At 37.1% G+C, this 24,482-nt stretch overlaps 2 protein-coding genes across 6 annotated transcripts; both read left to right on the top strand.

The window, feature by feature from the left end:
- Positions 1-1,479: 1,479 nt before the first annotated feature.
- Positions 1,480-7,863, top strand: RBL14 (RHOMBOID-like protein 14). The gene is made up of 2 exons (XM_039114704.3): positions 1,480-1,911; positions 6,780-7,863. Exons 1-2 carry the CDS (start codon positions 1,690-1,692, stop codon positions 7,560-7,562), a joined length of 1,005 nt encoding a protein of 334 aa, XP_038970632.3. The 5' UTR covers positions 1,480-1,689; the 3' UTR covers positions 7,563-7,863.
- A 3,236-nt stretch (positions 7,864-11,099) lies between these two features.
- LOC103714705 (mediator of RNA polymerase II transcription subunit 19a-like) lies at positions 11,100-22,188 on the top strand. 5 transcript variants are annotated; one of them, XM_039114751.3, is made up of 8 exons: positions 11,141-11,295; positions 15,545-15,606; positions 17,807-17,857; positions 18,474-18,763; positions 18,847-19,068; positions 19,176-19,235; positions 19,345-19,482; positions 21,851-22,188. In XM_039114751.3, the coding sequence occupies exons 3-7, from the start codon at positions 17,827-17,829 to the stop codon at positions 19,378-19,380; spliced, it is 639 nt and encodes a 212-aa protein (XP_038970679.3). In that variant the 5' UTR covers positions 11,141-11,295; positions 15,545-15,606; positions 17,807-17,826; the 3' UTR covers positions 19,381-19,482; positions 21,851-22,188. The 5 variants fall into 5 exon arrangements, with proteins under 5 accessions (XP_038970668.3, XP_038970679.3, XP_088570917.2 ...); XM_088714791.2 differs by lacking the exon at positions 15,545-15,606 and adding an exon at positions 13,038-14,399; XM_039114740.3 differs by lacking the exon at positions 15,545-15,606 and having other exon boundaries at positions 11,100-11,295.
- The last annotated feature ends 2,294 nt before the right edge of the window (positions 22,189-24,482 follow it).

The raw sequence follows: 24,482 nt of genomic DNA, 5'->3' as shown, positions 1-24,482 counted from the left end.
TGAACATTTGATCCTGAATTAGCTATTAAAGGGTCATGTGGAAAGCTAAAGAATAGCTTAGAGGGGAGAGGGCATGAATGGATTCCTCGAATCCAAAAATATTTTTAAAAATATTAAAATCAGAATATTCATCATAATGGAGCTAGACGTGAAAAGATTATGTTTGAATGAAGTAGACAAATTCCAAATTAATTAAGCTTGATTATTCTAAGAGTAAATTCTAATCTAGAATATTATTACTATAGTCAATTTCACAAGCATATATCCGGCCAGACTCTGCAACTAGTCTGGTCCAGTAACGGACAATCAACTACCTTGGTTCAATAAATCCTCTTAAACATGAACAAAAACTTTTGAAGATGAGGAATCAAGGATTTGACTCTTCATTGTGTAACTGCAGGCCAGACCACCAGATGCTTCTGGATGCATTTCCCTGCATCCCCAACTTTGAACAAAAGGCAGGCATCGAAGAAGGAAATATAAGACAAACTTTCTATTTTATCATATTTCTCCCAATGGCCATCTTAAAAAAAACCCTAAAAACTAGAAACTTAAAAATTAGAAACTTCTTCTACTAAAAAAATCGTCAGTCTATGATTAAAAAAAAATAATTGTGCGTGGCATCTTTTTTTTTGTTGTTTTCATAATATATTATTTACCGGTATACACTACATGATCAGATTTTATGCACTAAATAAATTAGTCATTTAGCAATCCAGTACATATCTGTAGGTAAATTGATGCACAATTTTCAGAATATGATGTCCACCAGTACACAGTACATAGCTAGATGATACATACTTAATAAATTAGTTATCTAGCAATCCAATACATACCTCCAAACAAATTAATACACCGTTTCTAAAATATCATATTCATCGGTACATACTACAAGATTAGGTGAAATATTCATCGACTTTCTGATATATATTGTAAGTTTTTTTAATACACACCCAACAGTGATCTAATACACACTTATAAATCAATCGATATGCAGTTTTAGAAACATGCTTTTTACCGGTATACAATATATGGTCAAGTGATATACACCAAGCAAATTAGTTATCTAGCAAGCTCATTCACACATTTAGGCAAATTGTTATATAATTTCTAAACTATGGTGTTTGTTAGAGTACACAGTTGTCTAAATTTGTTTAACATAAGATACTATATAAGGGACCATTCTTTGGAATTTATTAACTTTTAAGTGCAAAAATTCTGAACAGAAGAAAATAATTTGGAGAAGAAAAAAAATAAAAAGGAGAAAAAAAATCTCATAAATGGAGAGACAGCTTGACGCGAAAGAGAACAAATAAAAAAAACTTAATGGGGAAGAAAAATAATGCTGCGTGCTTTTTTTTTTTTCCATCTTTATATTTTTTAAAAATTATGTGACAGATGATCAAGCAGTTTTGGATTTTTTTAATTTTTTTTCTTTTAAAATAAATATTAAAAGATAGATGGCATTGGTGCCCGATATGGTTTTTGCTCTTCAACTCTCTCTTGTCTCTCACACGCACACCCTTTATATTTCTTTCTTGGCAACAAAGATAGGAAAAGAAAGGAAACGGAGGGGACAAGCGAAAAAATAAAAGGAGAGAGAAGGAAGACCGTCGAACTGTTCGGCTGATATTCAGAAGACGGAGGAGGAGGAGGAGGAGGAGGAGGAGGGAGAATAGATAGAGCGGTATGGATGGTGATGGGCAACAAAGAGTAGGAAGGATGTCGCGTGGGCTGCTGCCGCTACTGGCGCTACACGTGGCCAACGAGTACCACCGGTTGGACCGGAAGCCACCCGTCACGGCGGGGCTCCTCCTCGCCAACACCCTCATCTACCTCCGCCCGGGCCCACTCCACCGCCTCCTCCCCACCATCGACGAGGTCTGGTTCAATCCCCACCTCATCATCAAGGTTCGATTCCCTCCACCTCCTCCCCCGATCTCCCTGCTGTTGATTTCTTGTGCCAATCCATTTCCCCTAAGAAACGAATAAGCTATTCTCGGATTTTACTAGATCAAACCTCATAAAAAAATCCCTTTTCTCTTTCTCACTCTCGCTTTTGATTGGGTTCTCTAATGAGCAATTTTTCGTAGGCTATAAAACCTGCTTAATACTTGAATTAGAAAATTAAACACACTGTGAAGTTGGAGAAATCGTAAAGCTAAAGTGCCAACACAAATTTCTTGCTCGCAACTTGTTTTTTCTTCGAAAATTGGAGAAATAATTATTCCGTGGAAGATTCTGTTTCCTAGAGTAATGAATTAGTTATCAGTATCCGTATTCACTGGGTTATGTTTATGAAAATATGTAGTTGAAGCTTTAGGCATGCAACATATGATCTTAAAACAACCCAGAAGATTCTTGCGTTGATGTTTGAAAAGTTCACCAAGATTATATATTTTAAGATGAAAATGGTGCAAGTTTTTTCCTAGATGGGTTGTGCTTTCGGCATTGTACATGATTTATTTCCTATCGAATTCATTAGATTTTAGTTGACATGTTTTTCTAGAATGAAAATACAAAAACCATAAGGACCACCCTTTTTATTCCCCTTTTAAACCCCAAGTCCAATTACCTGCTACACGAGCCTTGTGGGCTATTTCAATCCAAGGGATATACAAAAACCATAGGAATATAATGTCTAGCGAACAGGAGATAAACATTTAATGGCAGTAATCCAAGGGATATGCTTCAATTTTCCTTGTTTTCTTTTGCAAAAAGGAACGACATGTCTTTCACATGTCAAGCCTTGATAAGAAGGAAAAGCTGATGCCTCTTTTTTTCCCCAATTCCGCCCCTGTTGCCTCTCCTTGGACCTCCACCTTTGGACAATGGCTGTGCATGACCAGCCTCTCAAGGTAGAAGGCAAAGGGCACCATGAAGGTTGCCCTGATGGCATTGTGATATATGAGGACCACATATGTGACCATCCCCGACTTAAGTACCAACTTTGACTACATAAGCATCCCCATGGTAAAGATCTGAACCAACACCATGCTCAAGGCGATGGTAATGCTCTCGATGCTCCCCTTCTTGTTCCCCATCGTTCCTCTCAAGAAAGAAGGGGATATAATGAGAAAGAAAGGGAAATATGGAAATTGGAGAGTTCACATGAGGGAAACTAGAAACTAGAAAGCATTGCTAAATAATGGGGAGAGTGTAAGAGTTTGCAACGAATGAGCTATGTTTATGAGAGACGATTCCCTAAGATAACGGGGTTTAGTTGGAGTTTGTTACATATTAGAGAGAGAGAGAGAGAGAGAGGCCAAGAGGAATTTAAGCACCTGCTAGGAAGTCCTTATGCGAAACCTTTTTAAGATTATGTGAAAGGCGGAGAGAGTATGTAATTGTTGGTTACATGCATGGGAGACTTCCATGGACGAGATGGGATCGAAATCTCTTCAAGTGAAACTTTTTGACTTGGCTAGCTTGTATTTATATAGGTGAGAATATTTTAAAAATAGTTTCGATTTAATTATTTTGAGGGGTCCAGGGAACAAGTTCTTGGACGACAATTATGTTGTCTAGGAGCTTAAGTGATTAAGTCTAGGAAGGCTAGATTGATCCCTAACTTCAAGCATGGGTATTTTGAAAGTGGCCAATCCAATGGGCCGTTGTGCTCCTAGGCTTTATCTCCATTGCCTAACTGCATATGACGGAGTTTGGAGAAGAATGTTCTTCCTTTGAAATCTTATTGTGTTCTGCAAATGAAGGTTGAGCACTTGAAACGGTTCCATTGCCAAATTGGTGAAGCTGGAACCTACCCAACCGCACCCAAATAGGATGGAACAAACTCAGAGCTCTCCAAGAATTATGATGAGTACCAAACCCCAAGTATATTTGGGAGAAAGGGAAGAGGCACACCCACATCATAATAACCTAGATTCTAATGCTTGAGAATGCACCGTCCTAGCTTGTAACCTAGAATCGCTTATTGCTGGGCAGAGGGGTAGGACCATTAGGACAAGTCCAGGCTTATACAGCTCCTAAGTATATTCGACCATACACATGTCTGCACTTTCAAAGGAAAGAAAATTGACATGATTTTTGATAAAGATGGGAATCAATTAATCTGGTCAATTTCTATAACATTTTCTAGAAGGAAATTCCTCATATGAATGATCTGCTAATGTCCCAGAAAATATTAAATCAGCCATCTTAGAACTTGAATTTCAGAGGAGAAAATAGCAATAATGTGAAAGCACACAGCTTGGTGAACCACCATTCTTGATTCCAACACTTCAAATGAAGTATACTGCCTATGTTATACTTGTCCAACATGAGGCTGTATACATTTTATATGGTGTAGAGTTCTTTGGGCTGCATGATCTAACTAGTAGCTTACGCGTATCATGGATGGTTGGCTTGCTTGTGCAATGATTACACTAGAGATTTTTTCATCCTTGGCCAGAACTTATTCACTCAATCATCTTTCCATTTTCATTTTGTTATTTTAAACATTATGTCGGGAGTGCTAATAATCATTTATTAAAAAAATACACATGTCAAATACTTGAAGACAAACCGACCAACGTTGAAGAATAAAGCAGAATAAAGCATTTCCATGTCAGATAAGAAAGGTGCAACCACTGGGCTGTAGCCCTATTAAACAGACGTTGCATTGGTATGCATCACTGGTTTTTCTGCAAAGGCTGGGACATTCAATTTAAACCTTGTCATATTTGGACTCCATTTTTTTTTATTTTAAAGACTTTGGCAGTGACGTGACTGATAGGAAGGAAGCCGCGGAAAGGATGAAGCATAAGAGTATGTTTTTTCCTATGGCTATTCCTCGCATTTCCATTTCTAAGTCCTAATAAAATCGGATTTCTAAATGGCCTAAGTCGCCGAATAAAAATGATCCTGTTTAATCCTTGCGATCCTGTGTAATCCAATTGATTGCGAGCATCAAAGATTATTTTCCTTTTTATTCACTATGTTACAAGGAGCTAAGTTCTATTAAGTTTGTTTTTTTTCAGATGAATTCTAGTAAAGTTATTTTTGGGTTTCCTCAATTAGAGGAGGAGCAAGTTTGGTTTTCTGTAGTGGCCAGTACTGGCAATTTAATTGAGTAACCTACTTTGATTGGGTTTAGTGGTGAGTACATGAGTGATTAGGGAAAAGTGTCAGAGTGGTTTAACCGTCTTCTAAGGTATGGGCCTCAGATCCCACATCTGTACTCATGCTTTGTTGTGTTGACATGATTACACCAGGCTGTCATGCCGAGCCTAAGTATCGTAGGTAGTGGGGACTTCTCCCTTAAGTCAAAGTTTATGTTGCCTAAGTTGGAAATCATAGCATTTCATCTACATTGTGTTTTTATGAAAGAATTTATGCACTACAAGCTTGTTAGCATGATTAGTCAACTTATGGTTCCTTCTCCCTTTTCATGTATTGGTCAATCACCTTTAGTCTAAAAGTTGATCCTGTTGCTTGCCTAAGCAATTGCCCAGTTAGAACTGGAAGCCTTTAGGCTAGGAACTAGGCGGTCATTTTGCTAATTCCCAATTTGAATGGAGCTTGGCTAATTGTAAGCAAGCTGGACAAGTGGGATTAGAATTTCAGCCAATTGAAGTTGTGTTAGAAAGAAACCCAGTCTGGCAGGTTTCAATTCAGGTTTTGGGGGTACTCATAGCTCTTTCTTATGCCCTCAGTAAGATGGAAAAAGAGTGGTTGGCATATTGAATAAGCAGTGAGGGAGGAGATCTGTAGATAGAAGCAAGGGTTTTGGTTATCATAGTAAAGGTCTTGGCAAGTTGCCACTTAGATGGTGGCATTGGACCCCTTTTATCTAACACTTGTTCCGCCTCTATTTGTTAACATAGACTTTGGGAGACCATCATATTTCCTTGTCCTTTTGTTTCATTGGGGAAATGCATATTATTTGGTACTGGTTCTCTGTAAAAAATTAGAGATTTGTCGGATGATATTTTTCTTTCCCAATTATTGGCGTGGTTGGTGGGAGAAAATGGTTGGGTCACTTTGCTTTATGTTTTGTGCTTCTTGCTTGTGGATTTGTCGTGGTTGAGGCAGTTTTCATTATTATCTGGCTGATTCTATGACTCATCCTTCTTTTGTAGTTGTTTAGTGTTTGAATTTTAGCTGGCCTTCTTATTTAGTAAAGAGATCATCAATTTATATTGTCAAGATATAAAATAGTCTAGAAGATTCTTGTATATGCCTTTTGTGTCTCTTATCTTCAATTTTAAGATTTCCTTCCTCTGCCCCAAGAAGATCTCCATCTCATATGGTTGTGAACAAATAAAGTTAGAATTGGTAGCAGAGGGCATAACCCTTGCCGATTGAATGAATTTTAAGGACAAATGTTTAACGTGGGATGTCAACATGTTCTATGTTATGCTGGGTGCTTAAAATTATGCTGAATAATAATCTATTTCCCACGCCGTCTGAAACATTTTGCAGAGTGATTAGTATGTATGATATGCAGCTGAATCATGTTTAGATTCAGTGAGTGATTCACATATGCAGGCTCCATATGTAGCAGTCAGATTGTGTGAGAGAGTTCAAATATTCATTTGCAAGTAGTAATGAAAATTCCTAAATTACTGATTTGTCAAAATATATTATTTGAATTTATATAACAGGATATCATATTGACATGAAGATATTCATGGTATTAAAATTAAGAAAATCTGTGTCCAAAAAGATTTCTGATTGAACTGATTCTGTTGACTCTAGAGTTTTTTTTTTTTTTCTGTATCGCACTAAGAGCGAATTTACTTTTACTAACTTGGGGTCTTTAATACTGTCCTAAGCAGTATGGGGACCTGAAGCGCTTTTTCCTGTCAGCTTTCTATCATATGGGTGAATCACATTTGGTCTACAACATGCTGTCACTTCTGTGGAAGGGGATCCAGCTAGAGACCTCAATGGGCAGTATTGAGTTTGCATCCATGGTTGCAGCATTGCTTGGCTTGTCCCAAGGCATCACCCTTCTTCTGGCTAAAAGCCTACTCGTTTTCTTTGACTATGGGAGTGCATACTATCACCAGTATGCGGTTGGATTTTCTGGTGTTCTATTTGCCATGAAGGTGGTACTGAATGCGCAGTCTGATGACTATGCTTATGTGCATGGGATGGTAATCCCTGCACGCCATGCTGCGTGGGCTGAGTTGATTCTCATCCAGCTATTTGTGCCAGGTGTGTCTTTCATAGGTCACCTTGGTGGGATACTTGCAGGACTTCTGTATCTCCGGCTGAGAGGTTCTTATTCAGGCCCTGATCCACTCACCATTATGATGAGGAGTGTTGCTGGAATTGTAAGCTGGCCTTTAAGGTTTGTCCGTAGTTTGTTTGAATTCCGGCGCCGCCGCATATCTGGAAGGGGGAGGATTGGACGCAGTCCATCGAGGAGAGGTTTATCTGGTGTTTGGAGATGCCCGGTTTGTACTTATGACAATTCGGCATGGGTGGATGTCTGTGAGATGTGCAGCACAATGCGCAGGGGTAATGGGTTTAGCCCGATGCATACACCTGATCGAACCGGCGACCTCTCAGTGGAAGAGCTTCGTCGCCGTAGACTCGAAAGATTTGATAGATGATTCCCCAGGTAGGTGCTGATGGCCTTGTATTCAAGACATTAATGCTGGCTTCTTTCAGAATTTGTTATCTAACAAGGAGTTCACAGCTAGCGGCTGTTGGAGGCCTCCAGAAATGGAATTAGATGCTGGAAATACAGAAGTCGTTCTCGCTGTATTCATAGATCCAAGAATCACATTTGGACTTCCTTCCAATTCAATGAATAAATGAAAACAAGGAAAGCATTTTGTTGGATCTTAGTTGTGATTTTATAGGTAGAATAGATTTATTAGACTGCGCTTAACTTCTTTTCATATTGCTTCATTTTGCTGACTGTTGCATTCACTGCTTGTATTCTATGGCCGCACCTGAAATACAGCAGCTTTTCGTACAACAAGAAATTTTACTGCCTACCACTAAAATAAGATGCCTGGAGAATTTCTCGCCTCCAGGGAGGAATGACTTGCGGTTATAATCACTTCTATACCCGAAAAGTCATAAGCAGCCGTCGTCGTGCTAATTGTCTGACTTAAAATAACTTTACAAGATTTTTATGAGAGATCTCTGTATTTTTCTGTTAAGTAATTTAGTTATAATGCATGGCTGTGCAAAATATGTTGGTTCTGGTAGTGAGATCTTTCACTGTATGAGCATTTGGAATGTGTACATAATGATGATGAGCTCTAAAAATCATGGCGATTTGTTTCCAGTGGCAGACGGGTGAGTAACGCGCAAGAACCTGTCCTTGGAAGGGGAACAACAACCGAAAACGGGGGACTGATATCCCATTGTAACAGTCATTATATTTACATGGAAACGATATTACAAATTCTGAAGTCTCTGCCAGCTAAAAAAATATTTATCTTAATTAGATGAAGGGTACTGCAAATAAATAACTAACGGCTGTCATCTTTCTATTTTCTCAAAAAGGTTTGTTATCCATCTAGTGCTGAAGGCATACAATGACTGTAATATTAATTGTACTAACAGACATTGCATATTCTTGCTAAAAAAGAAAAAGAAAAAAAAATTGTCAGGAGACAATTGTATGGGCATTATATTGATAAGCATAAAATAGAAGGAATTGTAAAGAAAAAGGTAAGTACAATGAATGTATTACAAAGAGATGACAAGTCGACAAATAACTAATCCAACATTCTACTGCTTTTCAAACAAAAGTATCAAGATGTTACAAGATATCAAAAATATTGGTTATGGCCATGATGAAATATTTATATTAACCACATAATTAAGTGAAATTATATGTTTCTTTAGGTAGTCATCTAGATAGCAGCAACAATCATTCTTACAACTATGTAAGCATGCCAGCGTTTTTTCCTGTCAAAATTCTAAATCTATTCTCTACATACACTGATAAAGTTTTACTTATTCCTAAATATATTTATAAAATTATAGTTTATTATATCTAAAATGTATCCCCTATATTTCTTCCTTGTTCACTGTATTCCTAAACTAAATTTCAATGTTTCAATATATTGTCCAAACTCCAGAGTATGCACTAATTAGGCTCCTAATAGACCTGATGCCTGTTGATTCAATTTATTATATTGAAAATGCGACTTACAATTTTCTTCTTCGTGAAAACTTTCATCCTATTCTCAAAGAGCATTTACAAAGTTTCAGTTTATTGTTCCTGAAACATGCACCCATGTTTATAACAGGCATACCAACTTCTAGCTAAGTTCGTTATGGTAAAAGATATGAACCTAGAGTGCTACAAAAGAGAAAAAAAGAAATTTGAATTATCTTTTTCGAAACATATAATTATCTTCTTACTCTATTTCAAGCGCTAAATTTGAATTATTCATTTTGAAGTTTGAGAGAGAGAGAGAGAGAGAGAGAGATGCAGTCTAACTAATAGCTTAAAAAAAATGAATAATAAAAAGATATATAGGTAAACACATATCGGTATGACTGTAGTTAGATCTTAATATTAGAAAAGCTAGCGGTACCTAATCATGCATGTCACTATTTCCTTACAAAATTATGAACATGTTAAGTTTTTTAGTAGCCGTTCGGATGTACAAGTTACTAAGTACATCAACTGCTTAATGGCTGTCCGTGCAAGTGGCTCGATAGCAGGAGGGGCCTTAAGCAAGGCCACCCCCTCTCGCCCATGCGTTTCCTGTCTCCACTCGGTAAAGCCTTTGGAGGCTCCCTGTTCCTGAGAAAAACAAAGGCCTTCTTTGGATGGCTGTGCTACAACAACAGAATCTGGACTGCCGATAACCTCGCAAAACGATCTGGACTCTCCCCACTCCAGGCACATACCATGGCACCTGTGGACCGAATGGGTGTCTTCTCTCCCATCAAAAGGCTTAGCTACAGCAACTGGTGTACTAGTTTTAGTCACTAGGAAGGAACGGAAACAGCAGGTGTTTCGCTTCGAAGTAAAATCGCCCAAAATGATGGCAGAACAGGCTGCTTCCTTGTTCTTCAACTTGAACACCATGACATCAAGCCCATCCATTAGCTAGTTAAAGTTCTCCCAAGTGGTCGAACTTGTCTAAAACTCTAACGTTGTTGCGGAAACCAACAACATAAATGGGTTGGCCCAGGTCTTTGGACCTAACCTGTGGAAAACGTTGCAAACCTCTCGTCCTCGCCCAGCCCATTTGCACCCCTGCCTGCCAGTCTGCCACTGGAATGTCCTCAGTCAACGCACTCTTCTTTTTTTTTGAGAGGTAATGAAGGAGATGGGCCTCCCACGTTGTTATTATTGAAGTTCGGTTATGAATCGTACGAGGGTGGCTATTTACAATGAGGGGATGGATGTGGACAGTGTGGGAAAGGCTGACCAGGGGGGAACGGAAATGCCGTGTTGGGGTCTAGAATCTAAGTGTACTTGCATCTAAGGCAGGCTCAGAATTTTGATAAATGATCTAATTTCAAAACCAAATTTGACTACGATGGATATAGGCGGCATCTACCCTGATCGCGCAATAGTGGTTGTAAGTTTTAGTTTTGACTGCTTCTTTATTGGTTAGTTGTAATTTAGGAGGGTGAATGGATTTATGATCCTATGACTGTTGCTATGTTTTTTGACGAGGGAATTATATTGGGAGCATTGGCTTCTAAAATAGAAATGAAAATAAACGGCTCTCGTTCCAATTCTTTGGTTGGAAAAAATCTCATTCTCATTTCTATTCTAGAAAAATAGACATACTTTAATCCTACAAAATCTAATCCCAACTCTCCTTCTAATATTTGAATCTGATTTTGATTTCAATTTTAATTTCGATTCTGATCGTAAATCAAACACCATTCTAATATTCATTTCAATTTATTTCGCTTCTGATTTCAGTTGCGAACCAAATATACTTCTAATATAAATATAACCACATGCATGATCCGGAAATGATATTCCGGAGTTCCACAGGGATGAAAGTTCACTTGGGGTTTACTAGGTTTTGCAGTATCTTCCTAGTCCGAATAGGATAGACAATTATTATACGCTGTGATTGCCTCCGCCAGGACTCCAGACTCTAGGCTGGAATAGCAACTAATAATGAAAACGGAACAAGCAAAATTGCCGCCTGCGGCTCGAGTCGCGCGGGGTCAGGACGGTCTGAGTGCGCCCGACGACCTTTTTCACGCCCGCCGCAACCCCACCCCCTTCTCCCCAACCCCATCTCCTCAACCAATACGCCTCCTCGCTTTGAAGTCTTCCACTCCATCCGGCTCTCCGATCGGCGACCAATCCGGCGCTCCGATCGTCTCCTCCTAGCTTCTTCGGTTTGTTCTTCAACACACACTCTCCTCTCTCTATCTCCCTTTTACTTCCTTTAAGCTCTCTCTTTGGACTTCCTCCCCCAAACCCTAACCCCAACCCCAACCCTGACCCTGACCCTGACCCTGACGATCGAGACCCCCCAACCTCCCTTCCACAAGCCTTCTTCCACACCCTTAAACCCTAAGCCGAATCCTATACCGAACCTCCAGGACCGTGGCCCCAAACACCGCAACCCTAGACATGGATATCCTTAACTGCAATAGATCCGATAATAGTCTGTTCTCAACATTTGGATCAATGCGTTTTATTTTATTTGTTGGATTTTTTTTATGCCTCCATTTGTTAATTTCTTGGATATATGCTTAGGTTCGTATACTCTTTTTTTTTTGCCTGCTGACTGTCATATTATTCATGCTCAGATACATGGGCTGAGGATTTAATGTATTAACGTTTTTGGTCTGTGTGATTGTAGGATGTAATTGTCTTTTTCTGGATTATGGGAATAAAAAAATCTTTTTTTAAAACAGAAAGTCGTTCTTACATCGTGGACACTTAAGAGATTTATCTTCATGGGTTTGTCTAAACTTTTTGAGTGGATATCTGTGTCCAAATTGTTAGTGTCACGAGCATTTTTAACCTTTTGAAGTTTAGATTTTTTTTTTTTCCTGTTGGCTTTTGCTTATTCTTGCAAAATATTGAGAAAAAGAAATGATAAGGTGAAGGGAATTAGAAATTGGGCTAAAGCTCTTCCTCAGAGATGGGAAGTGGAGTTCTAGTTTGATCCTAGGGCATTTAAATGCAGAATTTGAGATGTAGTGTGCTAGAATAGAATGCCATGCTAACTGCTTGTTGGAAAGAACATCATTAGCCGATGATAGCCTTATTTAATCAAACATCTTGTTGAGTTCTGTGAGCGGAAATCATTTGCTCATAGAAGGGTGCTTCATTTTCCGCTCAGGTGTGGCATATACATAAGGTTAGCAAAGGAGCACATGATTTATATATTCTAGTTCAAGAAGATTGAGAGATTCGCAGTAATACAGAACAATGGAGAACCTAGATTCTGAACCCATTCACTTTTTGACATGGTTATTTTTTTTATTAACCTAGCCATTTTAAAACTTTAAAAATATTTTTTACAGCTGGCAAAGAAAAACTTTCCGCACTTTTTCTCTGATGCAATATTATAATGTACAAATATTCATTCTTGACTTTCTGCCTTATGGTGAGCCTGATCTGTTTTGTGATGATGTAGTAGTTCTCATTTTTCAATACATCTCTGTTATATTATGTGTATGTATGAGATGATGGATGGGGATAAGTGGAGGTGTGTGGAATAGAAATTAATTTTCACATGTGCCTTTGTGATCAGTTCTGGCTCCCATAAGTTTTATCCTCAAAACTAGGACTTTTTGGTTGGGATAAAATTCTGGGCAATCCGAAGTGTATTTTCGAGTTTGTAGTGAGATGATAGGTCAAAGAAAATGAACCCACTTGATCTAGTCTTAAACGTAATCAAAGTGGACCTAAGTATGCTTGGGAAGCTATGGACAATCTTTTAAACTAGAAGCTCTTTCATCGTAAGTAACATCATTTGGGTGCAATTGATAGATATCCTTTGAACTTAGTTTGCATCCCTCTCTTCAGCCTTCAAAGCAGTCTTATCATGGATTTGCATACATCATATTGAATTTGAAACTGTACCTTATACCATGCCTTAATTTTATTTATTCATCATTTTCAGAGAAACAAAGCTGCACGAACAAGTTGCAGATCTTTCTAATTTTATTTATTCATATCTGTACCTTATTGCTCCACTTTTTGTAAGTATTTGTTTCATGACTAAGAAAGAACCATGAAATTCAATTGTTTGTTCAAAATATTTACTGCATTGACGTGTTCTCTTGATAAACTCTTATAGATCGAGCTTTATTTTTCTGACATAATCCTTAAAAGTCACGGACACCAATGTAAGAAAAAAGACAAAGTTGTACTTAAAGACTTAGAAAATCTCTTTGGTGATTTGATATCTATAGCCACAATCTTTCTAAGGCCTTCTAGGACAATTAAAACTTGGTTGTGACTTGTTTTGGTGCCACAGCGAACAGAAAGTAGTAAACCAGTGCGGCTTACAAGGGGCACTAATTTTGGTGGCAAGGTCATGATGAAATTGACAAAAGAAAATCAAAAGAGTTCAAACAACTAGACTATATCACTTACGGTGTGTTTGATGTTGTGTTTTCTCTATAAGAAGAGAAGCCAGAAGCTAGGTTTTCTAGCTTCCCCAAAAAGTGCTTTTTTGACTTTTCTTCTTCTAGAAGCACTTTTCATATAATGTTACAATCCCGTCTATTTGGGAATTTCTTTTGCTTTAAAAGTCAGAAATGCACTTTTTTTAAAAGCAATGCCAAGCATGCCCTTTGTGTCATCAGATGCGAAGAGCAAACAACTAGATTTTATAACTAATTCCTAGTTCAAATTCAACAATCCTTTTTCATTTGTGTGCCCCTTATTTTGAGTGCTAGAGTAGCCACCCAATGGCTATTCTGCTCAGAGTTTTCTATTAATGAAATTACTACTCGTTTAAAAATGTGGAATAACAATATTATTTTTTGTGTGCCCTCAAATAAAACTCATGCAGCTAAACAGAATTTACAATATTTTTCAGTCAGCAATTTGAATGAGTTCAAATTCCTTTTTAATTCTTGTAGATTCTGGGAAATGATTGCATTGGAGAACATAAAATTCTACTCCTAGTGTCCACAAATAGTTAGAAATCAAATTGGTCCTTCATGTTGATAACATTTCATTAATGCTTTGGATGATGGACGAGGAGGGTTGGACTAGTAGAGACTTTAACTAATCTGTGGAAAGGGGGCCAAATTGAAGGTTTCCAAGGAAGTTGGTAAGACTATATTGAAGATACATGATATTTGACTGAAAAACAATTCATGAATGCATGTGATGTTTTAATGGTTCAAGAAGGAATGGGAAGATTGACTTATCAGCACATGGCCCCTTCAGTTTAGACTGTTTTCTATAGCTGAACCCATTTCACTGGGGGAGAAGCGTGGATGATTCTAGCGACAATGATGATAAGTTGATGGTAGCCAGATTTCTTTTTCAAATAAAATAATTCATGTTTTTATGTATTCGCATCGTTAGCTGTTGTGGGAAAATCTGCTACTTTACTGTCTGTTATGTGATCATACTTTAATCATAACTGCATGCATATGTCATGCTAGCAAGTTTGATGTTCTGTTGCGTTTTGCCTAGAGCATGCATAATTCGATGTCTTATATATAATTTATTTAGTTTTCTTTCGATCATGTTCAGTTTTCATTCTATTTGGGAAATTCAACTACTGATCCCACCACTTCTTGCACTTTTCCTAGCACTACTGTTTTCAACTTAAGTGCAATTAGAGAAATGTATTCATTGATTCTATTTTCACTCTTTTGACTCCTGATAGTAGGCTCTATAATTCTACACAGCTTATTAAAGGAGTACTGTAATTACTGATGCTTGAATGTTCACAAGATTTTGTAAAATTTTGATGGTTTACTTAATTTTTATCCATAAGATTTTGGTTGGTTTATCGTAATTAGAATGTATGGGCTCCATTTGCATTTGTACATGCATTATGTAATTGCTCCATGCATGTATAGATGGATGGATGGATGTTTTTGTATCGTATTCTGGCCTAAAGTTTTTTCTAGAGCCTTCTTTGTTTTATCGATTCTTCCCTCTTGGCTCTACTTATTTTTAATCAAAACCTCAAACTTTTCTGATGTAAATGTTCCACTGAATGTAAGAAGACCTATTTAGCTTAACTGGTGTGGTCAAAATTTTACTGTAAATACAGATGAATGATTCCCCACCAAGGAACACAAGATTCAGTGTTCATGCTGCCAATTTGTTTTAACACTGCAAAAGTTTGTCGTCAAGCTTGTATGGAGAGTTAGATGTGTTCGGAAAACAAATATAAACTCAAATATACACATGCAAATGTAGTAGCATGATTTATGGCATCAAATATTGTATAAAATTGAACATTCATGATTATGATGTTTTAATCTCCTCCAGTACAAGTATTGGGTATATTGCGATAAACCCTTTGCACGTTATCATCTTTATTGCACTATCTGATGCTTTCATATTTAATCACTTCAGTTACCGTTCATACATCTCTTGCACGTATGCATTGCACCTTTAAAAAAAGAGAGTTAATCCTACCAATATTATCTGCAGTTCCCTTAATATGAACTACGGCTGATATTCACAAGGATTAGTATCGTGTATGTTATCTGTAGGTGAGATAGTATCAGTTTCAGTTTCATGGTTTTGTTGTTTTGGTCAAAGAAATCAGGAACATCCTAAAAATAAAAAGTAGAAGAAAAACAAAGGAAACCAGGAAAAGTTACATACAACATTTCAGAATAATTTTGTTTTGTATAGTTTCTTTATATGTGTAATTTTGTCAATTTGATATTGAAATTAATATTTCATGTGAGTGAAATTTGTTGGACATGTTAGTATTTTGTATTTATTGACATATAATTTACTTCTTCAACTTTAGTTGTTTGAAAATTCACCATATTGACAATTGTGAAGCTTTCTACTACCAATCAGAATATTTTCTTGATTTTCGAATATACTTCACAAATATATTGAATTTAGGCACTTCTTTGTCATAATATCATTATTTTGAAGTTAAGTGGCTATATAATCAAGTGCATGTAGTTATAGAATTTTATATTTATTTACATAAAACAGGATGTCATTTTGTGAAATGGGGGTTGTGTTTAGTTTTTCACGTTAGTCTTTATAGTGTACTATAATGAGGGCTTCTTCGAGGACTTCTACCTGTCAAAATTTATTTTTATTATCCATACCCTCTTTTAGTTCAAGAAAAGAAAAAAAAAATCATTGAAAATTGATATTATATAGCCTATGTACTGAAAATAAAGCAACAACCTCAATATGACATGAACACTGGAATAAAACTTAAAAAAAGCATCTATATTTGGTTTCGGTAATTTGTGGCCCAAACTGGCTGAAATCACCAAAACTAAATAGAAATTATTTAGTTTGGCTGTAATTGACCAAAACTTGAGTCCTGGAGTCAGTTTTTGTTCAGTCTTTGACTCTTGGCCAAACCAATCAGCTTCAGCTGAACATGAAAACCTTGGATGATATTGATTAGTGAGACAAGGATGTGATTGAAATGCTAAACTAGAATTAAAATTGAAGCTTTGGTGGGCAAAAGTTTGAAAACTAATATAATTATATAGAGTATATGGACAATTTTCAATGAAAATACAAATGGAAAGCATAGCCATAATCAAAATAGATGGTCGGGAGATATTATTTTTTAAAACAGTTTCTATCCTGGATCGGATCTGCTTTAAAGAGAAATAGAAGGATCAATGAAGACAGTTATATCAGAATTCATGCTGGATGATAAGTGGAGAGTTCCTGCATCAGGCATGCCTCTTAGGCTTAAGGAAATAGTTTAATACTACAATGAGGTTCGCATTGTTGTATTGTTAAAATGTTGGTTGATAAGGAGAGTTCAAGCACACATGATAAGCATGACAAAGATGGGAATATTGACATGAGTATGCAGTTAAATGAAAAAGTATATGCAGAAAATGAGTGCATCAAGGCTATCTTGGGTTTCACGAAATGAATCCTGAATAAGGGCTGAATTAGGGGTTTATTCATCCAAACACTGAATATTTATTCACCTCAAACCAGCATAACTTTATTTTAGTCAACTCTATATAACCATGTTAACCTTCAGAAATATATTTGATCGGTGGTGTTGAATAACTTTATTCAACTTTTGAAATAGCTTTAATTCATCTTGAGTTTTGAAAAGTTAGCAGTTATTAATTTATTTCATGTTATCCAACCAAACAACATTTGTGGCAGTTTGCTCAGAGTCCAAATAGAATTACAAATTCACTTGTATAAATTCAGATGAAGTGGAATATGGAGGAATACAAAGAAATAAAACAACTTATTCAGATTTGCCTTATTCGTGAACCAATCGCAGCCTAAGGCTGCATTTGGTAGCAGGATAGAACTCCAAGGATAACTATTGCTAACCTTTGTCATCCCTTCAAGATTCCTTTATCCCTGGATTAAGGAAAAGTTGCTTTTCAGTTGAGAATTGTTAGGGTTAACTGAAAATGTTGGAAAAGGTGGAGAAAAAAGTGAAAGAGAGAAGAAGTGGCAACAAAACAGGCTGTATAGGTGGTGTAGGAGTTGCACGAATCAATGACTAACTGGTGGGGAACTGACTGAGATGGTATAAGCATGTCACGTGAAAATGGTGATACATTTCATTTAAAAGATGCTTTACAACGTAGTCCTACAATTTTGATTCATATGTTTTATATGTGATCTTTTGAAACTTATAAGCTTGGAAAATTATGTTCTAGTTTTTATACCTGTTCATTCCATGGATGTATATTAAAAATTTGATATTTACCTTTTTTTTAACAGCTGAAGATTAATTTGATGTGATGGATTCTGAAAGCAAGAAGTTTGGAAGAGGTAACCATTTGAAAAAAAAAACATTTAGGTTGTTTTATAATACATAGATGTAACATGGCTATTTTTGTTAACCTCTTCTTTTTGTATTTATATGAATCAGCTTGATGCTCAAGACTAAAACCTAACTTTACTATCAGCCTTCTAGAAATATTTTCTGAAGATAACCCAGAATAGTTTAACTTTGAGGCATAGAATTGAAACCTACCCGGTAAAGGTTGCTACAGTTATTAGTTAATCAGCCATATGTACTTGGATATATTAGTGCTATTTCACCATGTTATATGTTTCGACGACCCTCGGATCCTCATTTGCTGTTTACTATCAAACTTCAGGGTTAGGTGAAGATTTTGTGATGCCTGACTCATGCTTTGACTTTAAGATGCTAGTAATTAGGCAGCCAGAGAAGAAAAGATGATGTCAAACTTGCATAAAATTTGAGGTGACAAAAAGGGGGAACTTGTCCGGTATTTCATATATAAGTTGTTTATTCTTGATAGAAACTGCAGAACATTGGGATCCTCAATATTCGACGAGTTATGTCATCAATGTTCCGGTTGGATTATCTGCCTCCAAAATGCCTTTGTCCCATGCAAGCTCTAAAGGAGTTTTATTTCAGGACCTCGGGAACTTACTGGTGCTGTTGATCTGATCAATCATTACAAGTTGTGGGCACACCATGATTTTTTTTGCAAAAGAAGTCTGCCCTTGTCGATTTCAGACACACACTATCTTCACAATGTGGTGGGAGACACAGAAATTCGAAAGGGAGACGGGATGGAGCTTGACCAGCTGTTTCAGAATGCTCCAGACTTGAGAGAGACAACTGCTCACATACGGCCATTTGACTTGGACATCCTTGGGCAAGCATTTCAGCTGCGAGAAACAGCTCCAATTGATTTACCCTCCGTAAGAAGCATTTCATTGCAATGGCTTTTTGTAGTTTTTCCTATTACTAAATTTTATGAAAGGTCTTCTGTGATATTATACAGGCTGAAAAAGGAGTACCTACAATTTATTCAAAATCAAAAAGTGAGTCCAAGGACAAGGAGAGGAAGCATAAAAAGCACAAGGACAAAGATAAGGAAAAAGACAAGGAGCATAAGAAGCACAAACACCGTCACAAAGATCGGACTAAAGATAAAGAGAAAAAGAAGGATAAAAGTGGCCATCATGATTCTGGTGGCGATCACTCAAAGAAACATCATGAGAAGGTCATCCTTTTACCTGGAATTTCTTTATTCCAACATGGTTGACTCTCATTCCTCATGTTTTCTAATTTCTTTCTTTCTTTGTGCTTTTTTTTCTTTCTGGATTGCAGAAGAGGAAGCACGATGGTAATGAAGATCTTTCAGATGCTCACAAGCACAAGAAAAGTAAGGTAGCTGCAATTAAAGTTTATTTGGCATTTTTCAGTTCTGATGAATTGCAATTGGTAATATATGTTTTTTCGCCGACGATAAAGCAATTCTGATTGTTATATCTTTCAGAATAAGAGTTCAAAGGTTGATGAAGTGGGAGGATAAAGGTCGCAGGCCATAAAATCTGCTTGTCCGCTTATTTAAGACATGCGATTATTGATGATTTTTTTGAAGGATTTTCTTGCACAAGCACCAAAATTTTGTGAGGTATTTGTGCCCTCTTTTTCCTTGCCATCATGGGCATCGTACTTTTTATGTTTTTTTTAACATTGAGAGAATTGCATATTTGCAGTCTTACAATCATATCTAATGTTGGATATACTATTTACTTTTCTCGTCGTTCTAATAAGATGCAACACACAATTTTTGAAATGGTGGTATACTTTTCCATCAACCATGATCAAAATTATAAGCAACCAAGTAACCAACCTTAGCAGTTATATGGGCCTCATGGGCGGGAACAGGAGGGCCTGGTTGGTTGGATGAGGGAGGGGGCACCATACCCTCGGACTAATATTTTGTAAAAGAAATCCCTCCCTTATCATATAAATTTTGTCTTGGGCTCCACTCCTTCCACATCTCTCTCTCTCTCTCTCTCTCCGCATATTCTTGTTTAGCCACTTAGTATCTTGACCATTTTAAGGAACCACGTGACCAACTAACAAATGTAGATATTTGTACCAAATAACTTCTTGTAAATTTATGTGAACTTTGACCACACTATAACATTAAATGAATATTATCATAAATCTCTTTCCATATAATTTATCTGATTACCATTGCATAGTAAATTAGTGTACCTATATGTAATGTCATTTTATTGAATCAAAAAAAGATTAAAGTTTTCAGAGTACAATAATGACGGTAAAAAAAGGATTAGAAGTAAATGAAGAGGAAAAGGAGTAAACAGACCTTTTTTTCCTTCTTTCATATTCAAAGTAAGTATTTTTTTATATTTTTATTCTCTATTAGAGACTCGTTATAGCTTTTCTTTAAGCTTTCAAATTGAATATTCATCCAAGCGCCTTATTATTATATAAGTAAATTTATATTCTTTTCAAGATTTTGTAAATTGCTATATCTGACCATTAGATCTTTAATTTTGAATCAGTCAAATAAAAAAGGAGATAAAAGGTAAATTGGTCCATTCACTTGTTCTTCTATTAGTTGTGCTATATTGATATTCTGGAATTTTTAAAATATATTATGCAGAAAAAATAGACTAAAGAGGAGTCTATCTAACAAAAAGAAATGTAATTCATAATCTATCAATCATGAACCCTTATTTGTTTATATTAATAAGCAAGTCTATTTGTTAGTCGATTATTTGAGGGATTGATTGATTGGACAATGTACAAGGATGTAAGCCTGGCAATTACTTATGATTTTTTGTGGAAAAAAATATGGAAAATTTTAATCAAAATAAGTATTTTAAGTATAATTTCATCAAAATAAATACAATATTTAAGTAGATAGATTTTGTCTTTGGAAGTATCTATTATTGGCCACCCGAAGGGAAGATTTCTGGTTCCGCTGTGATGGGCCTGTAACCGTATGTCATTTATCAACACAGCCTGCTACATATGTAGATTCTTCTTCATTCCTTCGTTGTATTAGATAAAAGTAGTGTGTATAGAATCCACTAGCAATTGCGAGTGTATACAACTCATGTTAAAGACCCTATCCAAAATGCTACAAGTTGTCAAACTTTAAAACCTGGAGATATGGATGTTCTCATCTGAATTAAATTAACTGTTGGTTGGATTTATGCTACCATTGCTCATGGAAATTCTAATCTCCCTTTGTATGATGACTCCATTATATGCTCACTATGTAATCCACCTCGGCGAATTACATTTACATAATGGCTGATAAACTGGTTCAGTTTCTCAATGTGATGATTGGATCCAAAATGAAGTTTAGAAGCAATGAAGGATCTGTTTTATAATCACAGATACAATTTTAAAGCAGCAAATGCTACTGGCCTCCCACTGTGGATCATGAATCAACACTGCCAGTCTCATATGCCAATGATGGGCATCATGTTTGGTGGAATTATGATTAACATGTACTGCATGCATACCCTTTTATTTCCTATTATTTAGATTTAAGCTCTTACTGAGTCCCCATGTTGTTGCTTCAATTTGTTTCTTGGTGTCTGCGGAATAGATTTTAAACAAATATCCATTTCAATGATTAGCTAGCAATCTTTTAGTATACACAATTTATCAAGCTTTAGCAATTAGTGTCCATATTCGAAGTAATTTATGGAATCCAATTGTTGGTTGGATGGTTAAGAATGGCTTTGTATTATTTATGGCTCATGAAATTTGTGCATCCTCTGCTAGTTTTAGAATACTCATTTATTATGTTCTTCTGCACTAAATTCCTGATTTGCTCTGAAAGTACTTCCTTTCTGTGAATATTTGCCCCTAAAAATCCAAAATACATAGTTCTATTCGCATGGAAGACAGCTTTTCGCTTTGACCTTTGTTTTTAAGGTGGGGAATACACAGTGGTTGCACTTGCAACAAGGCATTCTCATCCGGCGCTGATCCATGTTTGAATAATGCAGGCTTTGCAGGATTGGGACACCATTCTAATCAAGCTGGGAGTGGAAACGCTCGTAGCCGAGCACTTGCACTGATGATATCGAACCTGCCTAACACTGGTCTCTAACCACTATGTTACAAAACAGACTGTTAACTACTAACTGCAGTGCTGCGCAGCTCTTTGTGTCCCCCAATCACTTTTAACATATGGTGCTTGGGGCACGTAGAGCCTACTTGTAAGGAACGTTAACTCGTCTGTTATTGGTGATCCATTAGCTAGCACTTTGAAATTTAATTCATGAATCGAGTTCCGTCGGTTTATGCACGTCAATAAAATGGTCATGAGGGCAGGGTTACCCAACATTTAGTAGTTCAGCGGCCTTTAAACAGCTCGCAGTAATGGTGGATCTTGTTTTCTTCAATGACGTGCCCATGATGGGAAATTTGCGGGGATAGGTCCATATGGCACGCTGTACAGGACGTCATATCCTATGCATCTTTGAAGTGTTGACAGCAGATGCCAAGAGAATTAGGTAAGGCCAAAGATTGCTGCCTGTTAATCTATCGACGGGTCTCAAGTGTTTTGCCTTCAGAAAATCCTTCGTTAGGTAAATCTGTATATGGATACGAATATTAATTGGATGCTAATATCTATTTATATATATTGGATCGGTTATTGACGGTATGGATACAAGAATGGCTATAAGTTGGATGGTTGAATTGTCTGGGATATATTTTATCTTTATGTTTTACTGTAAATAAATCTATAAATCTCCCTATTCATATCATTTTTAAAATAAACAAACTGACCGTATAAAAAATCATAGAGGTAACAGCATCTGCTTTGTCGCCCTACTCGTTTACCTGATCTTGATAATTTGGATGATTTACTTGCTTTGATTAAAAAATCGACTGACTCTATTCGCATAAATTTGATGATGGGTGTTACCCTTACGAGAACGGAATGGCTGGTTGTTTCGTTGTTTTCCCCTTTTTTTATTTTTTTCGCCCCTTTCTTATAGCCGCTGTAAGAGAAAGAGGGAGATGGAAGAGTGTGATGAATGGTGCTCTGACGACGGTCAAAAGTTAAGGGCTTTTTTGGATGTCGGTATGAAGTATCCATGGAATTTTTTCATGTATATGGTTGCACTGAAAATAGTCTTAACAGGGGAAGGAGGGGGAGAAGGGAAGGCTCATTCTGATATGAAAAACTTGAGACAATGATATTCCAGAAAAAATAGACGCCTAGTGCGACCAGACTGCGATTGCATCCATCGTCAATGGAGCTTTTCCTCGAGCACTCGGACCAACCAGCGGAAATAGGTGACCGGAGCTTCAGAGCGACGAAATTGCATTCAAAGCCGTGCAAACCAGAACAAATCCTCCCACTCCGGGTTTCTCAATATCGGAAATTGATTTTAAAATCACGATTTTGTCTATGAAAACGTTTGTCAACTTTTATACGAAGGGGAGGCTTTATGAGTTCATCTTTGCAACTAAAAAGGGAGTTTTGGATATTATTCCGATAAATTAACTGAAAGAACCTTTTCGATCTCATCTTCAACAAGAAGTATTTCAAAGCAAGTTGCACCACCTGAGCTTTCGAGCAGCAGATGACCAATTGAAAAGACAGTGGAGTTAAGGACGGCATTAAGAAAATCGATCAAGATTTATGGTGGTGGAAGGGGTCGATAATGACAGGTGAAGAGGTCCAGAGAGAATTTAGTGAGAAGGAAAGAAAACGAAATTAAACAGAAGTAGTTGCAAATTATTTTTGCTGAAGATAGTTGCAAATTATTCGAATTATGGAATTAACACTGACAGGATCGAACAATAAGAGGATTTATAACTAGAAGCGAAACCAGATCCTCCTCCTTGTTTGAGGAGGCAACAAATTAGGTAAAGCAGAACTTTATCATCTCCTCCTCCATAACATCCATTTGATGGTCAGAGGTGCTTCCCCCTTCAACCCTAAACTATATTCGTAATATGAGGTTGCTTTCTTGTTGCACCATATTATTATGAAAAGAACGAAAGAAAGGAAGTTATGGATGTAAAAGTTAGTAGCATACATGTATGGTACCGATGTTTGGGCCATTGGGATGGAGTTCGTGGACGCCCTGATCCTCCAAGCTGGGCAGCACCACGTACGTCCGTCTACAATAACAAATCCAAATCCAAATAGATAGATAGATATACTATAAGGAGAGAACAAGAAAGCGAGAAGAAAGTGGCAAATATGTATATCTATATCTACGTATATTATATACAGTATAGGTGGCACCAAAGAGAGGGTAGGCGGCATCGTGGATGGGTGGCGGGGGCTCGAGGCGGACTTGGGGTCCTCCAGGTAGTCCTTGTATAGCCAGTAGTACGGCAGCGGTGGTGGGTACGACGATGATATCACTATTGCCGTCCGCTCTTTCTCGACCTTGGCCTCTTTCTCAGATACTACTAGTGCCCTAAAGCTGGAATGCAATGGACCCTATAGAAGGATAGCAGAAAAGCCCATCCGTCAGTTAGCAGTAGAACCTAGGGCTGTAAACGGATCGGGTCGGCACGAGCCACGCCTCTAGCCGAGCCCGACCTAGAATTTATTTCGAAGAGCTTCGAGACAGGTTTAAGCCCAAATCATTTAACAAACCAGGCCGAGCT

This window comes from Phoenix dactylifera, chromosome 2, assembly GCF_051530095.1.
Source record: "Phoenix dactylifera cultivar Ajwa chromosome 2, Ajwa_hap1_PhDact_Kaust_v1.1, whole genome shotgun sequence".
In the NCBI taxonomy this organism is placed as follows: Eukaryota; Viridiplantae; Streptophyta; class Magnoliopsida; order Arecales; family Arecaceae; genus Phoenix; species Phoenix dactylifera.
The sequence above is the reverse complement of the archived record's forward strand: the minus strand, read 5'-3'. Positions and strand labels throughout refer to the sequence as shown.